This window comes from Sparus aurata, chromosome 18 (assembly GCF_900880675.1).
Source record: "Sparus aurata chromosome 18, fSpaAur1.1, whole genome shotgun sequence".
NCBI lineage: Eukaryota > Metazoa > Chordata > Actinopteri > Spariformes > Sparidae > Sparus > Sparus aurata.
Window position 1 is genome coordinate 4,581,512 of NC_044204.1, and position 23,541 is coordinate 4,605,052.

The following is a 23,541-nucleotide window of genomic DNA, read 5'->3' on the forward strand; positions in this document are numbered from 1 at the left end:
AGTGTATATAAGTAACAATTCCTCTACAAAACCAGCCAGTCATACAGTGGGAGTAATTTGACTGAGATGTATGTGATTAGATATGTATCCCCATGAAAACTACTTTTAAATCAAAATCTGTAAAAAAAAAAAAAATTGGACAAGTGAACAAGCTGTGACATTTATTTTGTTCTTATCTTGTACAGTGTAAAGCAGATGAAGTCCAGCAGAACTCCGTCATCGTTACTTTTTTTTTTCTTTCTCCGGGTCAGTAAACTCTTACTCTCACAGCAAACAAGGTGGACAAACATTTTTCACTTTGTTCATCAACTTCTGTTTTCTGAACGCTGTCCAAGGCACAAAATGTTGCAAAAAGGCAGAAATCACATTTCTCGAGACGTTGAGACATGAATTAATGATGAAATGCTAACGGTGTCGCCCTCGCCCTCAGACCTGCCAGGCGGCGACTTCACCGCCCAACCCTCATTATTTATTCATGTGACTTCGTGGTGATAAATTATTCCCTCAGCACAGACTGCAAGGCAGAGGAGGGATACATGACTACATTTAATCTTTCTTCTTTAAAAGTGACCAAACCGCCTCGGATGTGAAATTAGGTTACACTGATGAAACTAATTCTAACTTGCATATTTTATATTTTAATAATACTTAACATGGTTTATTATAGCTCACATTTTCTGCGAGTTTGACATAATGACAGATTACATATTACGTCATATCTTCAGGCGCGGTTCTATTTCTGCTTCGGGTCCTGAATATGAGTCTGAACAGCTGTTCATACTTCAGTTAAATCACTAACGTACTCATTTGTAGGCTGGACATGTCTTTAGTTCTCTGTTCTTTAGATGTTTTTTATTTTTTATTTCTCACACTTTTTGTTGTGCTTTCTACCTCTGATTGGTTGCCTTTGTTGTTCATTCAGCATCTAGTCATTAGTTGGGCAAGGATCTTGTAATGTGTGTAGTCCTGTATAATCCTGTGAACCACAGAAGAGTGTCTGCTGACAGATGAAGACACAGCGTCCTGGTGGAGTCGTGTTAACCTTGTGTGAGAGCAGCTCCTGTCAGGGATCCATCTCAGCCCATTCATCCAGATCTCCCTATTGATTTTCCCATTCAGGTCCAGTCGAGTGTCCCTAGGCTCAACTCATCAAACACAGGTTGAAAGGCTAGCTGAGGGCCGGTGTGTGTGTGTGTGTGTGTGTGTGTGTGTGTGTGTGTGAGACCACTATAAATAACTTTTGGCTTTTAAACATCTGTCCTTGAAACTGGTTATAGGGGACAGCAGGGTTAGACCTGTGATTTTTTTTGTCTTACTTATTCTCCATGAATCCTCCCTCGAAGAGCTCGTTAGATTGGGTTTCTGTTTGCAAACATTCATGATGATCTCTGTCGGGGGGCAGGAACCAAATCCTGGACCAGGTTTCTGAGGGGCTGTCCTACATGGAGGTAAAATCTTTATGTCAGTCTGGAGAACTCAGACTAACATGTTGACTGTAATTTGTGTCAGATCATTGCTGAACACTGTGGGTGGTTGTTAAACAATTATGAGAACATTGCATTACACCACTAATGCAGTGAGTATGTGGCACTGATGCAACCACCACGGCTGTTAATGCAACATGAACAAACACTTTGAGGGGTTTGGGACATGACGGATTAAATCTTTATGGTTAATGACGTCTGCAGTTATGAGCTCATGAAACAGTTTGTTAAGTTGAAGAGGACATCTTCATACTAAAAGACAACACCCATCCCAGACAGTCTGTCCACCCTGCCGCCAAACTACAGAGTAGCTTTTCATCCTCAATACTCCAGCATGGCAAATAGTTCTTGTGTCGCATAAAGGAAATACAGTGTACATTTTGCTGTCCAACCCTGTCGAACCTGATCATCTTTTGATATACACTGGGCAGTTTTAGATTCCTAGAGAACAAAATATTATTATTATTAGTAATATTATTATTACAGATTTACAGCTAAAGGCCCATTATGCTCAAAGCTAGATATGGAGGGAGCCTTCTGTGTTGATTTTGTCCCTATTTCTGCATGTTTTTCTAAGAGCTTTTTAAGATGGACCAGTGGAGCAGTACCTCTGGTAGCAGGGTAGCTGATTCAAGCCACGACCACAGGACAAGATGAAGAAGTTTTAAAATCACCAATACGTTTTTGAGGAGAGGTTATGTGAGTTGGTGAGAAGTTTAACATATCTGAATGATCTTATTTTGCCCCGGCACATACACAAACAGGTGCCACAAAACATCTGGGAGGTGATTGGATAGTGTCGGAGGAAAAGTGGAGGTCCTTGCGAGACATATCGACTTTTGTATGAAAAGGGAGCATAAATGAGCCTTTAGTCTGTCAGAAATGTGTTTTTTCAACCATCCGCCTAACAGTAGCAGCCAACACGCAGAGACAATTGCATTCTTTTACACAATGAAATAAATATCTTACAACTTAAAATATAGCCAAATTCATAAGAAGGCCCAAAGTATTACGAATTTGTCACAGACGGCATTTATCAAAGTTCATACATTTTTTATACTCAATAACTCTGAAAATCGGCCGATTTTCAAAGGGAGTCTGGGGTACTTTTCCACAGGTGAAGAAATTGGTTGCTGTTTACTGTATTTGATAATCCACTATAGACAATAGTCTCACACAAATACAGTATACCTCTTTTGAGTATTTTGAGTAATTAATTATTTTGAGTAATTAACAATAAGATATATTGAAAATGGTCAGCCTTTTCCTTTATATCTTGAAATGAAATTCAGCAAAACTGGAGCAATGAGCTTTTGCATGACAGCAATATGTTTTTTTGTTTTTTTTTTTCCATTGTTTAAATAAATACAAAGGGATCCAGTGTGTGTGTGTGTGTGTGTGTGTGTGTGTGTCTCCATGCTGGTTGTAACTCCTATAATGGAGCTGTCATCTTTGAACTGAAATCACACACATTTAAAGCCTTGCGCTCATTCCTTCCATTTTTCTCTCCCGCCAACACATTTCCTTTCGCCTGTCATAAACATGTTACGTCGTCAGACTCATGTTCGTCTTCCCTGAGCCGCTCCCATCTCCTTCTCCGGCCGTGAAACTCGGAAACAACTTCCAATTAACTGGATAGGATCAGCGCGCCATCCTGCCCGGCCCTGATAACATTATCCCACGTCACGCAACGCTGCCAGCGCCTGGATTATGAAATTAAAAAAAAGGGGCCAGAAGAAGAATAAAGGGTGGTGGAGGATGGAAAGAAAATGGTTGGGTGCTGGGGGATGGTAGATGAGTGGAGGAGGTGGTGGGGATGCCCTTGGGTGCTGTCTTCAGTGATTGTATGGTATATTTGGCCCTGTGTGAAAGGGAGGGTTATGTAAGGTTTTAAAGCCGCTCCACTATCACCAGAATGGAGAAGTTCAGTATGCTGGAGAGCTGCTTCAGCTTCCAGTCCAACGCTAACCGCCCACTGATAAGCTCTTACATAATGAGGCAGCGCTCAGGCCTCTGGTTTCTGATGAGGATGTAAATGGAGGCAGGTAGAGTGACGCTTCTCCGTTCCACACGATAACACCGTGATGAATTGTTCCAGTCTGTCTCTGATGAGGGATTTTCTAAGATTGTGTCATCCTGCTTCTATCGTGTTGGAGAGGTTTGTAGGTAGAGGCTGATGGAAAAACACAAAAAGAGCAGAGAGATTATTATAATGCACCAATTTAAATATGTCACACGCACTTCTTATGAGGCTGTCGAAAAAACAGAAAGTATCACAGCAGAAAGCGGAAATGTCCCTGGTAGCTCACAGTGAACTATGAATCAAAAACTGACAATTCATTCAATAAGCAGCTTTATGTTAGCTTAAAGAACTCTTCTCGTAGGAGATGTGGAGGAGGAAATACAGAAGAGCTGCTGACTTGCGAGTCCCTTGAAGTTATTTCAAATATGTTTCCGGTGCATATGTTAGTTCAGAAGTAGTTTCCAATTTGTAACTGGTATTTTGCATTTTTAAAATGTGCTTAATACAATAAATAAATAGCAATAAAGTCATAAAGATAAATAATAATAATAATAATAATGATAAAGGTGTTATGTGAATCAGTTCACCTGTATTAATCACTTTGCATTGCCAATGTACAGTTTCTCTTTTGCCTCTGACAACCTGTTGACTGATTTTAAAGGACTGGTTTTGTGCCTTGCCTCTCTCCAGTTTCCCTACAGGGCAACAGCACCCGCTAATGCTTTAAAATGTAGTGCACCCCGGCCCCCACCGAGTTAAACACAAAACATAACAGAAAAAAATTAAATTGCATCTCCTATACTTTTAGTTTGATACTGAAGTAACTCATAGTAACAGCATTTCTTGAAGTGCCCCTCAGGGTGGTTAGATAGGTCATACACAGACTTTGGTCCTGGAGACCGGGGGTTCATGTCCCAAAATGTGATCAAGAGTGACGTACGTATCTGGCGGTAACTGTCACTTTAGGTGCACGATTCCTCAGTCATTCTTCAGACTCCCTATTTACTTATTTTCTCTTTAAAACTAAAAATATATAAATCACAGTCTTTGTTTATTGATATTTGCTTTTCCTAAAGTCGAAACTGAATTGGTAAAGAAAGCTTTTAGGTTGTTGGCGCCTGCTGCAACAATCTACAGCCTGAACTAGAATACCATGCCACTGAACAGCTTTAAAGCTATAGGGAAATCCTTTGAGTCCAGGCAGTTATTGAGGACGAGTGTTTTATCTGATTATTTTAGTGTTTTTTTTCTGTTAATTTACTGTTCTATCTCTGTGTTGTCACCTTTCTTTGTTAGGTCTCCCTTGTAAACAAAATCTGTGATGTCAACTGGTTAAAATGTCACTTTAGAGGGGTGGGTCGACCATTGAAGTTTGAAACTTAAGGCCACGGACCAAGCTGCCGTATTTGACCAGCTGGGAGTGAGAACGTGTTGGGAGGTCCGTCTGGCTAATGGAAATGTGACCGGAAACTAGGGTCAACACTGGCAGTGTATTCAATTTGACAGTTTAACTTTATTTACCCCATAACATCTTTAATTGTCTGTGCATCCATGGGTGTGTAGTTTATGGTGCGCGTGTGCAACAGAAATAAAGGCATCAGTGAAGTCATAAAGAGATGCAGATGTGGATGGATGTTTGGTGTGTACATTGTTGGAATTGGAGAGAGGAAAGGCAACAAAGAGGCAGAGAAATGAGCAATAAATGAGAAAGGAAGAGGACAAACAAGGCAATTAGTGACAGAGAGAGGATCGAGAGATAACACAGAGAAAGTAACCAGTGATAAAGAGAAGTGAGGCAGAAAGGTAGAAATCAGGGTGAGAGCAAAGTGAACAGATGGTGGAAAAAACAGCAAAAACGAGTGACCTTTTTTATTTTGTCTAAACATAAAAGACGTCACTTCAGAAAACACAAAATGAAGATTTACAGCAGCAGAGGGCCTCCATAGAGGCTGCATCACTGCCGGGACACACTGATTGAAGATCATTTATTTTTACGTATTATGACTTTTATGTCAAGGTTACAAAGTGAATGCCCTCCATACACGAGTATGTGTGTGTGTGTCCTTTTCTTCCGGATGTCCTTGTCTGACAGCAGCATCTTTCCTTTATTCCATTAGTGTGTCCTTGAGTCTGTTTCTGTAATGATAAGAGAAATGCTCTGCTGCCAGACCGCAAAGACCAGAGGCCACACACACACACACACACACACACACACACACAGTATAATAAATGCTTCCCTTCGTTCTACTGTACAGTGATGTATTGATGTAAGACAGAACAAAATCAAAAGCCACATGATGACAAGAAAGAAGTTGAGTTTAATTAGCACACTCCTCTTTTTGTATTTCTTTCAGTTTTGTCTTCTTTTTTTCCAACTTAAAAGGTAAAAAAGCCACAGTCTTTCCCCTTCATTCGACTCCCTGGGAATGAGACGTATGTATATTCGCGTCCAATCTGGGGCCTTTAAACATGTTGTTTGCACATCACATTCGTTAAAAAACTAAGACAACCAATAATCTGAAAAATAAGTTAGGAAAGCTAATGTGCCCATTCATTGATCTGCTCATTTTGACCAACATGAAAGAACTTCTGGTAATGTATCTGTCGAATTCATTGGCAAACATCCAATTTTTCCCAGCAGAAAAATGGGATGATTTGTGTTCTCTTCACTCTTGAAGTTTTAAGGTTCGACCAGCTGACTGCTGGCTGCAAAGATTTCCCCACCCAGCAGAAGCTGCAGTTACGTCTAAATGGATTGACAGACATGTACAACATATTTCATCTTTCATCTGTTCATTTTCTGCTGTTCTTGTTTTGTTATTAATGATTCAATTTCTAAAGTTATTCCCTTCATTCTTTCATACAGTATTGATGCTTCAGCAAAGACGTTTTACCCAAGGCTCTTCAACAGACCTGAGTGTGTGTATACGGCTTTGTTAATATTAACATTAATAATTTAATCTTTAAAATGCAATACTGTACATAAACACAGATTAGGAGCACCTGTGTGCACTCATACCGACACACACATTTAGATATACACCTATTTTTTATATGCATACACACAAACACTTTGTGTCAATTAACATATGCTGACACAGCTTACTCTCCTCTCCTTGCATTTTAGTTTTCTTTTGTATTGAGTACATTTGCATTTCTGTTAATGAAATCTTGTGAGTATGTGTGTGTGTGTGTGTGTGTTTGTGTGTGTGTATGGAAATGAGGCTCTTCACCCCCTGAAGCGCTCGGTCACAGTTACAAATGGATTGTCGTCCCGCTCGGCCTAGTCTCCCCCGCCGCCTCCCAGAATAAGCTGTGCAGCTCAATCTGCCGTCCCATCCCATCTCATCCCGGCTCTATTCAGCTCCAGCAAATATTGGCGTAGCGAAATGACACCGGGCGCTGGGCGAGGGGAGCAGGAGGGATCTGCTTCAAAATGGAAATGGTGTTCTGGTTCGCCAGGTGCAATAAATGTGGAGGATTTCATCTCGGTTGACACTGGCGCAGGAGAGCAGTTTATCAAATATATACAGGGACACAAAACAGGGACAATCATATTCAACATGAGCCAATGAGCAGCGAGGCTCAACCACGGCAAAATGATGAAGGCAGCTGCAATTCCCCTAACTGTATGAAAAGCCCAAACCTAAAATTCAGAGACAATAAAGGAAGTCTTTGTCAGTTTTTAACCCTATTTGAATCATGACAAACATGGGTAGCGAAATGAATGGAAGTGAACGGTGGTTAATTTCCCTCCATGCTGCCTTCGTCCAAATGTTAGAAAAAGACCATTGTTCCTTTGGTGAAATAGTTCTTCAAGCTTTTTAATGATGGAGTATTTTACCATTGGAAAGATGGTCTTTTCACATGGGATGCAACATAACCAGATAAACAACATTAAAAAAAAAATTATTTGATTTTTTTTGTGGTCTGTGTTGGTGTTGATAATATGGCTTAGGACGGACAGGCAACCTCACTGACCTCGAATACCATGGGTTTTTAAATTAGATTTAATTTCTCAAAGGTTGCTAGAAGACTCTACATACCACTGATACATTTCAAATTCAGTGTTTTATCTTCGGGCCAACAGAATGACATTCACAGCGCAGTAGCTTCTGAAACTGAGACAGTGGTTTGAAACAATTTCATTAATTTTAATGAGAAAAAAATAGCTGTGATTATATGTTGTTTTTTCCTTTACATACAGTACAGGTGTGTGTTTTTTGTGTCTGGATATAAGCTGATTGCCTTAACCTCCTGCATGTATGTTGGATGTGGTCAGATAAGAGTGATGGATTTAAGCAGAACACAACCACATCGTTTCATTTACTGTGAAATATTTATGACCAGTCACTGATAGAAGACGACTGATCCGTTGGTACTGAGTTACAGACGGATGAGTGATTTGGAGCAAATGGCCTCAGTATTGATTGAAGTGCTTCCCAGAATGGGATTCCTGTCACAGAGCTGGAGAGTGTTAAGAAGATCTGATTATCTGCTGTTTTAACATTACGTTGATCGGCTGTCTCAATACCAGCTTTATTGGAGATCCGTTGTTGCATTTAGTGTCTCTATTGACATAATCGGGATGGAAGTGTAGTGTTCTTACTTAATCTGCATGAATATGTCTTAATATGGGTTTTCCACGGGTTGCTTCTTAATCGTTTCTCGTTTCTTCTCTCCAAGGTCCATAAGAGAGTCACTGAAGACTGAAGGGGAAATCGAGAAGGATCAAGACACCCAGAGATCTCTTGGTGGCTACATGCTCAGTTCTCTTTGGTTTTGAGACAAACATCTATACGAATCAGCAGGAATCATGGATTTTGTAATGAAACAAGCTTTAGGTGGTAAGTACAGCTGTTTCCTGTTGCCCTGTGATGTGAGAACGAGATGTAGTTATTGACAAGTTGGCTGAGAGCCGAGGAACGCTGTGTCCTTCTGTTGGGAAAAATCAGCAGCAGATATGAAGCATCCCAGAGGAAATGAAAAATGGAAAAGAGATCTCAGTAGTGTCTCATTCATTTTTCCTAGACAACTATGAGATCTCTGTGAGACCAAAGTGAAGCTGTGGCTGATTTCTCCTGTTTCTCAATTGTTTCTCCTGAGAAACAGGTGCAGAAAATCTCAACTTGGGCTCCCTGCAAGTTTCAAAGGAGATCTCATCAAGCTCTCAATGAAGTTTCAGAATGTCTCCCCAGTGCTGGAAAGGAGCGAGGTTTAAGCGGTAAAGTCTCAAGTCTCACCTATTGCTCCTAAGGAATTTTGAGAAATGTTTGAGACCAAAAAAGACTAAAACGAGACTGAAATGAGAACTCTCATTGATCTCCTTTACGGCTCCATAGCCATAAGGGAGCAAGCTTTGAGCAGTAAAATTTTCATCTGGGATCATTTGAAATTTTTGTCAAGTTAAGTGTTGGCAGTTGAGCCTGAAAAATCAACATTTCAGCAACATATTTCTTGGAGACATTGATGGTCCGCACGGAAAGACTCCTGATGACTTGAAGATCTTCTGACTTTTCCTGCAGCACCACCATGTTGGTCACATTTGTGGTTTTAGATAACATGTCTCAGCCACACTTGAATGGATGAAATTTGGTCCAGATATCCCGTGGATTGTTATAACTTTTTGTGATCCTCTGATTTTTCATCCCTCCCCACAATCGGGTCAAAGCTTTGGTTTTTGATCATATACCTTACCAGAGCTTGCCTCCCCAAGTGCTAAACAAGTCCAGATCCCAAACACAAAACCTCTCTGGAGTAGATTTGCTGATGACAAGATATCTCAAAAACTAGATTTAAGACTGAGATCTAATTTGGTGGAATGACCCCTGGGCCTGGAAAGAAGTGATTAGAATTTCGTGTGGATTCAGAAATTTTGTGAATGATTTTGTAATGTTCTGATATAGGGCTGGGTGCACTTCAAACCCCTTACTTTAAGTGCAAAATAAAGAACAAAGAACAGCAAAAGTTTACATGTTGATTTAGGACTCCAACACTCACTGTAAACAGATGTTTGAGACATCTGGTTTTAAGGGCTATCCCGGATGGTCTATAGTCAAGATCTATAATGTCATGTTTTCATTAAATCATTTCGATGCAGAAATACCTCATTTAAAAGCTCTTTCTGCCTCGGCAGAGGTACAGTATGTGGGTTGTGGCTCAACTGGCTTGTTCAGCAGGATAGATGCCTGTCCTGATGCAACCCTTCTGAAATAGAAGCGTTACGTCAGGAAGGCCATCCAGTGGCATCCAACAGATGATCCGCTGTGGAAATCCCTAATGGGGAGCAGCTGAAAGAAGAACTTTTCTTTCAAACTGGGTAAAAAATGCAATGAAGGGAAAAAAATTGTATCAGTCGTGACTTAACACAATTGTATTTCTTATAAGTTTGTAGCATTGCCCCTGGCTTTCATTTCCACCCCAGGTGCCTGCTCATTCAGTAAGATAACATAACATTAAAAAGGCTATGTGAATGTTCTTGTAAGTGAGGGGCCCCCAGGGGCCAGAGGTCACTGTCTCCTTAAATCAACCCTCTCATCTAGCTTCATCAGCTCGGTGAACACCAGCCTGATGAAATGAGATTTATTCCTCTATAGCTCAGCCTGCTCTCTCTCCCTCATCCCCATCACTCTTTTATTTCGTCTCCTCCCGTCCCTTCGGTCTTCTCACATCTCCCCTTTCTCATTTCTTCTGCTCAGTTTTTATTCCATCGATTCCTACATGCTTTATTCCCTTGCTCTCTTTACTCACCTAAATCTCTCTCTCTTAAATCTCCTTCCACCCTACCTCATTTCTTCGTCTTTTCCTTCAAGACAGCATGCTATTATTACTTCTCAATCACTTTCCTTTTGGAACTGTGGTACTATAATGTGAAAAAAAAACCCAAGTTGGGCCAAATTATATTCAGATTAATTGGTCCTGGATTTTGACTATCCTTTGGTCCCTTTGGATCTGATCTTTTATTTTCAATTCAATTTACTGTATGCCTCTTTTAACACATTAAAATCTCTACAAAGAATCTACATCCTGTATTTTAGGGATTTGTGGTTGAGGTTACTATCTAGCCACTAGGGGGTGCTGCTTCTTTATTCACATATCAAAGTACAGTGGCTCAAACAGACATGATTAGATACCCTCTGGGTCTTCTTGAACCGGTTCCATTCAATATTCTTGGAACCTTAGAGCTATCAATGGAACCAGTCCACGATCAAACCAGTTTTGAGCAGAACCATTAATGTCAATAATTCATCATCAATAGAGAGTTTACAATGCACAAACACCTTGAAAATATGACACACCCACTTCGGTTGGCACTTGAAGTCAAAGAAAACCTGCTCAATTTTGGTTCCAGCAGGGAACAGACTTTTCATGTTCTGGACAAATTTAGTTTTGGTTGAAATGCTATGTAAGATTAGAAATCAGGATTTGGCTCATCGGTGGTGGAAAGGGGCTATCAGTGCAGTAAAAATAGGTGAAAACTGTCTTCACAATTGGACTGTGAATGTACAACAATGGGAGGAAATTAGGAAGGGCAAGAAAAAAATAATGCTACTGTTCTAGTAACTTTTGAAAGGTCCATTATTATTGATATTATTATATTACTTATAAACCCAGTATGAATAAAACTAACTAGTACTACCAACAATAAGACTCAGGCCTGAACTGATAAACTACATTTTCAGCCTGTCCTCCTCGTTTGTTGTTAGGCGGTGACCTCTAGTGGCCGAAGTATTTAGTATGGAAGCAAAGGAGAAAGTCAGCTCAAGAAGTATAAAGAGCAGCAAAGCAGGGTTGGGCCAACGTCTACTGAGTTGGCATGTCCACCGCAAAATATTGTGATGGACAATGACGTTGCTCTTATCTTATATTAACACGGAGTTCTGCACATTACTAAAACTAGTTTAGTACATGCATCTTTAAAACTCAATATTAATAAAACTAACTGGTCCTTTCAGCTTTGAGACTCAAGCCTGAACCAAGAAGCAACAGTTTTGCTTTATTTCATCCTTTGTTGATCGCTACCTTGCTATCCACATTGGCTATGGTGTATCTCTTTTGCCGCGGGGCATTTTTATCCACTTGCAACCCCTATCGCACATGGATGCCGATGATGGCCCACAGAGAGGGAGACATTTTCTAATAAATTACATTTGAAAAATCTCACGTCCAAACCTGCAAGAGACCCCTATCTGAATTCTGACCTGGACGTAAGCCTTTAAATTTAGACAAATAAAGGACCTGAAATTTGTATCACATTCAATCTGAACATTATTAGGCTCCATCGCTTCCTCCATCCGTGTCTTCACCCATCCATCCATTCATCTTTCCCTTCCTCTGAGCTCTCTGTCGGCCTGCGAAGGAACAATTTCCCTGCTCCCCATTGCTTGATCCTTCTTTCTTTTCCAATTCACTCGTCCATTCTCTCCCACAGGCTTTTTGCAATTTACTCTCCTCTATGTCTCCATTCAATTCCCACTCCTCTCATCTATCCTTTTGTCCTTCCTGCTGTGAGCCGTGCAGATTAGGTCGTTTGCATTCTTCTTCTCTTAACACACAAGTATCTGTTTATTCTTCATTCACTTCCATTCATTTTCAGCCAAACAAACTACCTTTTCCTTCCCCTCTTTCTCCTCCACCCTGCCCCCTCCTCTGCATCTTGTAGGCCGTATAGCAGTTCACCTCTTCATCCAACCTCTCTCTATCCATCCCAGATCCAAGTGTTGTAATTTACCTCCTGTAGTGGTGCTGTCTAGTGCCGTGACCTTTTCTCCTGGAGCAGGCTGGCATTTATTTCATTGAGGCGCAGCTGGACGTCAATGAATACACACATGCACACACACAGATGAGGTTTCACTTGTGTTTTTAGTCCCGGGGGGCACAAGGCCATTTTCGAGATGAAGTGTACTCCGGCCAATGGGAGGGCTGGGTTTAGGTGGGTGTGTCAGGACATCAATCAATCAACAACCCTGCAGTGTTCCTCATGCATAGACATGACTTGTGTGGACCGACCAGTTTGATTTTGTCCTAGCTAAAAATAATTTTGCTGGTCTGTAATTTAAATTAAAGAGGAAATGGGAACTTTCGCTAAATAAACTAGAATTTACTGGTGTTGTTTGTTTGAGATATCTTGTAGTATTTGGTATGTGACTGAGACAATTATAGAGAAAGATAAGCAGATTGTTGAGTCTCATTCACAAGTCATAAAATAGCACTTTGTGTCACACACTGTCCTGGAGTCTCAGGCCAAATACCAACCCAAGCTTCTGTATTTGACAACCTGGAACAGAGACTTGACAAAAAACTGCACCTTTGAAAATAATAAGTCGTGTTTTTTTTTTTTATCAGAACATACACATAATCTTACCTGAACACAAGCAAACAAACAGGAACACAACACATTCTGGTATATCAGGATGAATCGCACACAAGCACACACACACCCATCCACTCTGTCCAATTTAGCTGCACAGAGTTTTATCTAATTTAGCCTCACACAAACAGACACACACACACACACACACACACACACACACACACACAGGCGAGGCCTCAGTAATGTCATTAGATGTCAGACACCTCTTGAACATTTCATTGGTCCAGACTGAGGTATGGATTTCAGCTGCGGGCCACAGATTGTAGTTACTGGTTGTTTAATTAGCAATCGGATTAATTAGAGTTTCCACGTTACGTTGGATTAATCAGTCCAGGACAGCAAGCTGGATCCATGGAGCAGACTGTCAACCTCACTCCGTAGAAAACAACTTTAGTTCAAAAAGTCACTTTACAATCAACTAAAATGAGCCATATATAATTATAGTAACTTCAGGAATGTTTCTGTATTTGTCAGTCCAACACTTGTGTCAAATAACTAAAAGCTATAACATGGATTGTCAGAGAATTCAGTGCAAACATTCATGGTTATTTGTTAAACACGTCAGGCCCTGACATTCCTCCAGATCTGTAATGATTACTTGATTAATTCAATTTTAGCTAGCAAACATAGCCTGGATACAGGCATGTTTCCATGTTTACAGACACATTTCCATGGTAACCAACATTTCCATGGTTACAGAAGTGTTTCCATGGTTATTGAACTTTCCATGGTTGCCTTTGTGTTTCCATAGCTACATACACATTTCCATGGTTACCGACATGTTTCCAAGGTTACCGATGTGTGTCCATGTTACAGACATGTTTCTATGTACATATCTATCTATATTATTCCAAATATTTGATATGAACGGTAAAATGACAAGTTGTTATGCAAGTTTACTTAAAACAACCTGTGCAGCTGTGCGCATCTTAAGCAACACAATTTTTGCAAATGTAATGAGCTAGCTATTCAAGAAAATGACCCATTCTCCAGTCTGCTCACAAGCTTTGATTAGTCCAATGTTCCTTTGACCGGCCAAAGCTATCGTGAAGCAGACTAACACCAGATGTATCTAAATCACTAAGAAAATCAAACACTTGGAAGGTAATTCGACTGTGTAAGCTTGTGAAAAACGGATCAGTTATATCTACATTTTTTGTATCTATACTCAGTGCCACCAGTTTTAACGACATCTTTCTCACCATGACCAACCTGTTGTTCAGACAAAATAATCATAAAGAGCAGGACAGACATTCTAGCAGACAAAATGAGGAGACCATTGAGCCACTGTCTGGAGACTCTTTACATGTTAAATATATTCGAAGATATTGTCTCTCATGTGTACTCTTGCACAAAGCTACATCTTAAATGAGCAAAGATCAAAGTTAATTTGAACTGAGACTCTGGGACCTTCCAGAGATAATTAATTTAGTCCATCGCAAGCCTCCCGCACCGTATCTGAGTGAGCTAATATAAGGTGAAATATGTTTGTCATGGAGATATTGACTCTGTCTACAGCTTGTCTCCACACAGGTGCCATCAAAACATTTAATTTGGTCCCAATATGTACTTCCTGTCTGTCCTGCCTTCACCAGGATATCAAACACGTGAAACTTTTCTCATAAAGCAGCTCATATAAAAGATAATGTTCAGATGATCTCTGAAAGATCAGCATGAACTGACGCTGACCAGGGACCTTTTCATTTCCTGTGCAGGCGGGTTGATAACGTGCAGACAAGGATGGTGTATAAACAGGAAGCCACGGGCGGGTTGATTAGTGCACCAAAGACTCGACAGAGAAACACTTTAAAGTGCTCAAGAGTACTTCGGCAGAACATGTTGGTACATGATTTGGGGCTTGAACAAATTAAAATCTGGTGATGTAATCCGCCCCGAAATGCCTCCCAAACACCTGATCGATGTTGCCGATTGTTCCACCAGTCCAGGCACCCATGTGACTTATGAGGGCGTAATTTGGCGATGGAGGTCGTCCATTATTTAAATGAGCTCCATTTTTCAAACCCCTCCACCCCAAACAAATTACCCAGCAGCACCGCCATCCATCTGACCAGCTGGAGGGGTAGTCAATGATCCATGCTTTGTCTCTCTGATTTCCTCAGTCTTGTGTTCTCCTACTAACCATCCTCATGTTCTCTGTCATTTTTCTATTCCTTCTTCCCTTCTTCACACTCACTCTTTGTAGACACTTTATAAAGATTTTAATGAATACTGCAGAAAAGTAAAATATGAATCATGGATGCCAGAATTGGAAAGACCAGACTTTTGTCCCCGCCACTCTCGGGTGTTATGGTAATAAAGTGGTATACACCAGTGAGGACGATTATTGAATGTTGGTGATAATGTCATGACGTATAGTGTCTAACATGAACGTATAACACAAACTCAGTGATAAGTTGAAGTTTTGACAGTGCTGTGCTCATCCAGAAACTGAGGAAACAACCCAAGAACGAAAGCTGGCTTTTGTTTTTGTCAAATATTTGACAACCTGGGAATGAGACTCAGTGATTGGTTGTCAGTATGCGAGCTGTTTGAGCTGAACACTGACAACCAATCATACACAAACCAAAGCACCAATACGTACTGCTGATGGTCATCTAATTGATGAGAGTCATGCAGAAATGTTGATAGATGAGGGAATGTTTTATGTTTTACTCCGTTTGGTCACGTTTGCTGACTTCCTTTCTCTAATGTTTCCCAAGAGGAGGTGAGCAAATGAAAAACACTGCCTCTTCAGCAAACTTACAGATTTGACCATTTTTACATGTTTTAATGTGGAAATGTGAAGTGTGAAGTAAGGTGATTGTTTGAACCGAACAATGAAGTCAGCCATATCAAACTCTGTAATTTTGAAAAGTTCTTCTAAGAGTGAGGCCTAACCACGTCTGACATAATTTATCAGAAGAAGGAGAATATGGCTTTTTTGTGAGGCAGCATCTTACACATGGAGACATATCTTGGAGGCTGTGGACGACAGATTGTCTCCAGCTGCAAATGTCACGGCATAATTTCATGTATTTGACAAATTAGTTTCTGTCACAATTTCTCTCTGGGTTTCCTTCAGCCTGAAACTTGTCCTCAAGCTAAATTTGTTTTGCAATTTGCAAATATGTAGTTTGCCTTTTGTAATCCATCATAATTCTCATCGCCAATCCTTTTCTTGTATTTCATCCTGTATATTCTTGCTCTTACTTCCTCACCCTCACTGCCCTTCCGGCTCACCAGACAGTAGAAATCAGCCCTCCAGCAGGGAGCCCAGTTTTCACTTTCAGATGAATATGATAGGACATCTTTGGGTTGAGGGAGACGCCATCTGCACTCTGTGGCCTCAGCTCGAGATGATGCAGTTTATTTAACCCTTTGGAAGCGGAGGTGGATTCGCTGTCTGTGCACTCTGTGTTCCAGCCAGGCTGACATGACCCGCTCACGAATATCCTCCTTCTCCTTTCCTACAGTCCGTCACTGAAACCTACATCATACGATGAGAGAATGTAAAATATAAAAGACAGAACACAAATACAGAACATCTAAATGTCACTGTACTTGTAGTTTCTGCTCTGATCACTGTTCGACTGTTTGTTTGGGTGCCTGTTAAAGCGTCCAAAGAGCTGTGTTGTATCTCCAGTGCTTTAAATTTAAAGCCTTTGTGCATCAAAACCCCCGTAGCACAACTGAGTGAAGTAATACGTGTCTGGATGCACGATAAGAGCACTGAGGCCGTTTGAGCACTTTGCCTTGAATTGCCCATCTTTATCTGCAGTGGAAATCTGTGAGCTGGCCTCTAATGGACTGGCGGAGGAGGTGGAGGTGGAGATGGACAGGAAGGGTCGACGGGTCATAACTACAGTAATGCTTGTAAAGTGATGGTTGTGCTGTGACAGAATGAAATTCTGGAAAGAAAATCTGCATGAAAAGAAGAAGAGTGGATCAACAAAAAATCTGATTTTGTCTAGAAATCTAATTTTACTGGATGAAAACTGAAATAAAAACAGACTGGGGGGGGGGGCAGTAGGGGAAATATGAGAGGGACAAAGGAGTGGGATGAAGAGAACATGTGAAGGGTAAAGACTCTGATGGGACAAAGAGAAAATGTTTTTTTCATTTCATCCTCTGGTTTAGCATGGTCACTTTAGTGGCCCTGCACTTCTGAAGTTGGCGCTGTAGTTACAGTTAACCCTTCAGCATCACTTCTTTTTTTTAAGATTTTTTTCGGCATAGACACCTTTATTAAGCAGTAGACAGATTGGAAATATGGGAGAGAGAGGGGGATGTGACATGCAGCAAAGGATCTCCGGCCGGCGCTCTAACCACTCGACCACCTGCGCGCCCAAGCATCACATCTTGAAGCACCCCTCCAGTGCAGGAGTATAAAGAGTGAGAAAAGTTTGAGTCAGGCTGGTTGGATGGTTCATACACAGGACTTTCCCTCCAGAGACTGAGTTTGCATCCGGAGTGTGACCAAGAGTTACGTAAACTTTGATTATGTTACATAAATTAGTTATTGTGCATAAATGTGTCTGAATGTAGTTATTTTAGTCCAAGGTACAAACTTTTACTAAGCCTAACCAAACCGCAACATTTCCACAACATTAGCAACAGTCCAAAAGTCAGAGTTTATTAACTGTCTGTCAGCAAGCAGGATGATGACACAGCATAATCAGCAAAGAATCATAAAGGGCAATAGTGAGGCCTGACCCATTTCAGCTGGCTCCTCTTGATCCATCTTCCTGTCACTCGTGAACAAAACCCTGACATACTTAAACTCTGTCGCTTTAGGTAGGAGTTCAATCCACCATTTATACCACGGTGGAAAAATAAAAGGAGAAAAGTGCCCGGTACCAAAATCAGTTGAGCCCCTCTGGATACAGACCCTACATATGTTATATATTTTTTTCCCCAAACCGCTCTTCCTTGGTAACCTCACAATATTTTATATTATCCATGTAACATCCTATCATTTTCTTTTAAGCTGTCAAGAAGAGGAAATTTAAGGATGTGGACTAGATCTCAGGTTCATGGACTTCCTGAAAAATAACCCAGTGATGGATTATCATTATTTATTATTGATGATTTATGATGGATTATTGATTGTGTATGATAACACATACTCTATATGTATGTGTACACATACACCACAGCAGCTTGGTACATATGGTGTGTGTTGGAGCGTTTTAACACAATGACGCTGACCTTAACCCGGCTCCCTGGCGAGTCATGGGGAACATTTCACCGCCCTCCTCCACCCACCAGCTGAGTGCTAATTTGTCATCCTGAGGTTTGCTGCCACCACACAGCGCCGTAGGGCAATTAGGACCACAGTATGAGCCTGCTGCAGAGCAACAGGACCCGCCACCCCTGGGTTCACAAACACCAGGGGGGACCACACGGTCCTTAGAGCCACATTTCTTCTGAGTAATTGACTTCAGTCCTTCAGAAATGTTCTCTTTTGGCTCCTTGAAGAGGCAGTAATTCAGGTTTTTATTGCCACATAACACTAAACGACCACAATATATCTGAGAGGGTTGATAGGGTTGGTAATCAGCAGTAATGTTTCAACCATTAATGTTTAATGACCATTCTGGCTTCCAAAAGTTACTTTCAGTCCTGTAATGTTCACAAACTAAAACCTCCAGGCTGAAGTAGCTTGAAAACAACACTCAACACTAATTTGATTAGGGGTTGAGTGGGTAAATGTACTTTTTACGAACATGAGTATCATCTAAATCAAATGTGTCAAAATACATACTCGTGATCGAGGAAAATCCTCATTTGGTAAAAAAAAGTTGTTCTGTAAATAGTTGTCTTACTGATGTGATGGACATCACATCAACATCAGCAAAGTAACGTGTATACAAACATTTGGAACCTTAGTGGTAAATGCTTGTATGTCTTTAATCTTAGTGAGGCTTTTCTGGCTAGACTAAAAAATCAACATTGAACTGCTAAAGCTTGTATGCTCCAATGAAAGGCATCAATTTGAGTTTTAGGGGTGTCTTGTTAAATAAAACATTGTAGAATGCAAGGAGAACCTTCTACCTGGTAATGGATTCATTTATTTATTGTAATTTACCCAAAAGCAGCAAGGTAACAACAGACATTTTCATCGCTTACGGCTTGGCTAAAAAGATCTTAATTTTTGCAAGATAAAAACACATAGTGCCGCTTGAATGAGCCCCAAAACCTGGTTCCCTTGTATCAAAGTCAATTGTTTTCTTTTCTTTCTTTTTTTTGATAGGCTTTTGGTTAAATTTAAGGTATGTGGTTAATGCAAGAAGCTGTGAAGCTACGTTTTCTGTTACAACATAACGTACCTAAATTGAATTTTAAATGTTTATGTGTCTAAAAAAGGTGTTTTCTAACAAGTGGCTAAATTATCTAAACAGAGGTAATGGGGAACATTAAGAAGACTCATCTACTCACTAGTCTGTTTCTACAGTGGGACAATAATCCAAAATCCAAATGAAATTAAAGCTGCAAGCAGCAATGAATGGGCCCTCGCAATCCAAGCACGTCGGGACTTGTTCATGCAACACCTTCCATTGAGGAAGTCGTTCCTTTATACCATATTGACCTGAATATAGGACGACCCTGATTATAAGACGACCCCTCTTTTCAAGACTAATCTTAAGAAAAAGACTCTGATGACCAAAATTCGTTTCTCAATAACAAACTCACATACCCTTCTGTCAATCTCTTGGAAGCGGATGCTTAGAGGACCACGATAAGCTTTTCTCTTACTGTTAGGGTTTTCAGACGGTCTTTTTGGACCCGCCATCTTCGGACATTACACTCTGTAACTCCATAGCATCATAGCTCCGCCTCAGATGTCTGTTAAATTGCCCCACTTTTGATCCACTTTGCTCCGTAAAATCACCGCGTCTCTCCATTTTGAAGCTCTCCACTTCACTTCTTCTCCGCTGTGATTGACAGATAACTCCAGCACACAGTGTCAGTGACGTCTCTACAATAAGCTGGCGCCCTCTGCCGTTGCGGTCGTGTAGCAACCCAGACAACTATCAGCATGTGTCAACGGTTAGACCCCAATTATAAGACGACCCCACTTTTTCACATAATTTTCATCGGAAAAAACCTCGTCCTATATTCGGGTCAATACGGTAATTTGGTGGCCTGCTCCCGCTGGTATTAAATAATGTACGCTGAAGTCAGGAGAACTCCCTGCAATCTACATAAATAACAAATAATGAGAGGAGTACACTGTGTGACCCTACAGACTCCTAAACAGAGGTTTGTATCCCTCAGCAAGGCAGCACTGCCCTCTGGTGGAGAAAGCCTGTCCACTCAAAAGTGAACACATTCTAGCTGTTCCTTTGTCATTTAGCAATCCATCTGTAAGCCAATTTGCACCAAATTTCGGTCCATTCGCCAAGGAGGAGTTCGTAAAAGTAGGTTTTCCATTGTTCACGATTTTGCGAATGGAAAGTTGCCGCAAAAGTGGGCCTGGCCTACATCACACAATTCAGGTGAATTCAGGGAACACATAGATATAAGGTTTGAAAACGGCCAAATACGCTTTTGCATCGAAAATAGTGCTAACTGCTGGTTATTTTTGGTGTGTGAGCTACAGGAGCCATTCTATAGCACCCCTATGAATTTCATTTCCATAGGTGTTATGGTGTGAGCACAGTGGAAAATATAAAATTAGACAGCCACCAGAGTGCCACCTAGTGGTGGATCGGTAAGTCCTTCGTCAGATATCCTCAGGAGGGCACTGACCATAATTCTACCACATTTCGTCATAATCCGGCCAACCGATGTGGAGATATAAAATACTTCAATTTAAATTTAGGTTTGCGACATTTCGCGAATTTGCGGAAAAGGGCGAAATGGGCGTGGCCTATATCAGTGATCAGTGAATGCGTGGATATAAGGTTTTTGAATGTGCGACAAAGTATATGTGAGTTATAAGACAAAACGCACTTTCCTGGATTATAGCGCCACCTAGTGGTGGAAATCGAGGACGATAATAGATTATGAAATTTTTCGGCAGGTGTGATTTATATTCCAAGTTTGGTTAGTTTTGGGGTATGTTTCAGCAGTGAAAAATGTGTTCATTTGGGACAACAATTGTCGCTACAAAAACAATAGGGACCTTGCAGGTCGAGACCTGCTCGGGCCCTAAATATTACCAGGATGATGCTAACTTCCCAGTTAGCCAATACAAAACCACTGCCCATACTGCAGCAATGACATTTGTCATCGCTGCAGCAGTCTATAAAGACATTTTGATAAAATCTCTGTTGGCACTAAATGTGATCAATAAAGAATGAACAACAGAACTGTCCACACTTTGTGGAATAGGTGAAGCACTTAAAACAGTGGAATTTGCTTTGATAAGTCTGCCTTTAGCCTCTCATTGATTTAGCTTATAGACTCAAGCTTGTTTGCAGTCAGTCACATTCAGTGAGCCATTGAATCACTGATGACAAAGAATGTAAATGCTGTCAAGTAACTACACAAGCAAAGACATAATTATATTTTCCAAGATGTATTTATTTTGGATCCAGTTCTGAATGGCCAAAGCTCTCCATTGTTCATACTGTCGTCTTTCCTCATAAAATTTCCTCCAGGGTGAAACATATTTAGCCATTATTCTGGCTCTGGCTAAAGAAAGATGCTGGATGGTAAACCATACCGTCATCCAGGTGCTCCTATCACCAGTGCCTCAGAGGCAGATCAATACTCAGATGAAGTTTTCTCTCTGCTGGAGAATCCATAATTCATACACGCTAAGGTGGTCCTGTATTTACTATCGATCAGACAGAGGTAACAGCAGCAGTATCGATAGGCCTGAGGGAGTCGCTTTCACATCTAGAGAGCAGCTTCCGTCATAGATAAAGAGGTGAGACGTTTTAGGAGCAGAGGCAGAGAAAGTGCAGAGGGAACTGGAGGTACCTTTGTGCAAGGCATTGTAACATCTGGTGGGCCTGCTCTGTTTATTACTTTCATCATGATACACATAGTAAATACAAGGGATGAGTAGTGCACCATTATCTGTATCTGTACCATGCTAATGGGAAGTGAGGTTTAACTGGAAGTTGTTAATTTGAGCCTGTAATGGATATGGGTTGATCAGAGTCAATGATTTTCCTTCATCACAAGCACGATTATTGACACACTGGAGTACTCGGATGATAAGTACATGATCTCAACCCAAGCAGATACACATAATGTATCTTTTGAAAGAGGGCATAGGAAAATGTTTTTTTTTCCTTTCCTATAATTTATGACACAAAACCGTGAATGATTTAGGTGGCAACTCGATTGTTTTGTCACATATCTGTTGATCAATTAAAAACAAAATGTCAGAAAATAGCAGAGAATGTCATTAAGACCAAAACCAATGTAATCAGTTAAATGTGTGTGTGTGTGCGTGTGTGTGTGTGTGTTATGTGTTATTTGTGTTTATGGCTTACAAAAATTGCTAGTGGTAAATTTTCAGTCAATCAACCAAACAATCAATTGTCTAATTATTTCAACACTCGTCCACATAACCAGAGGGGTGAAAAATATATTGGAAGGAAATCAGCTTTGTGACCTGATTGAATCTTAATACTTGTAGAATCTCTACACATTTCAAATCTGCACCCCAGTATTGTGATAGTGCTCTCCTCATTTACTTCTTGCTGAAATGACTTTTCCTTCCGTGTTTTCATGAATCCACCAGAAACTCTGACAGCCTAACCTCATTGTTTGTCGAACAACAGCGCCCTCTGTCTTTTAGGTGACGTAAAGAGATTTTCTTTCAAATCCACATCGTATCCTCATAATGTTAAACTCAGTGCAGTTTCTACTGCATATAGAAATGCAACAGATACATCCACACAAAGGGTGTCTACCTGGGAGGATGAGGAGGCACAGGTAGTGCTGACAGATGGCCGGCAGCAGAGGGAAGAAAATGTCTTCCTCTGTCTCTGTTGGTCTTTGAAGCGTTTCCAGCTGGCTCTTCGCCTTCTGTCTTGTTTTCCAAGATGCCTCAAGGAGCGACAGGGAACCCCGTCGGCACATAATCCTCAGAACTGCTAACATATAGTTTTTAAGTTGAATATGACAGACGGACGTTGGTGACACCGTATGCAACATATTGTCTAGACATTGCCAAAGACCGGCACTGCCGAGGTTAAAAAATGCTCTTTTTTTCATCTCGTTTCTCTTCCACAAATGCAACTGTCTGTTTTTAAATGTACAGATATTTACTTTTTTCCTGTGTTTACCTCCGATTTCTGCGTCTCTTTTCTGTCCAGGGGCCACCAAAGACATGGGTAAGATGCTGGGTGGGGAGGAGGAGAAGGACCCGGATGCAGCCAAGAAGGAGGAAGAGCGGCAGGAGGCCCTGAGGCAGCAAGAGGAGGAGAGGAAGGCCAAACATGCCCGCATGGAGGCAGAGAGGGAAAAAGTACGGCAGACCATCAGGGACAAGGTAGAGACTGTCTTTCAGTTAACTAATGCTCAATGAACAATTTTCCAGTGTGGAAACAACTGTACCCTGGAGTTTCCTAGGACCTTAACACGAGTTGTGTAAGTGACATGACCACATTTCCTAAACCTAACCAAACCATGACTGTGTCACAATGTTAATAACAGTCCACTTGACAGTGGAGCTCTTAAAGTAGAGCATCATGGTT

The 23,541-nt window shown here is 40.9% G+C and overlaps 1 protein-coding gene across 1 annotated transcript in view; it reads left to right on the forward strand.

Annotated features, from left to right (window-relative positions):
* Nucleotides 1-23,541, forward strand: part of LOC115568869 (complexin-2) — a 60,472-nt gene that overhangs the window by 30,364 nt on the left and 6,567 nt on the right. Inside the window, exons 2-3 of the mRNA XM_030396555.1 lie at nucleotides 8,194-8,354; nucleotides 23,161-23,336. Of these exons, the coding sequence (XP_030252415.1) occupies nucleotides 8,324-8,354; nucleotides 23,161-23,336 (207 nt within the window). The 5' untranslated portion in view covers nucleotides 8,194-8,323. The remainder of the gene's footprint in view (nucleotides 1-8,193; nucleotides 8,355-23,160; nucleotides 23,337-23,541) is intronic.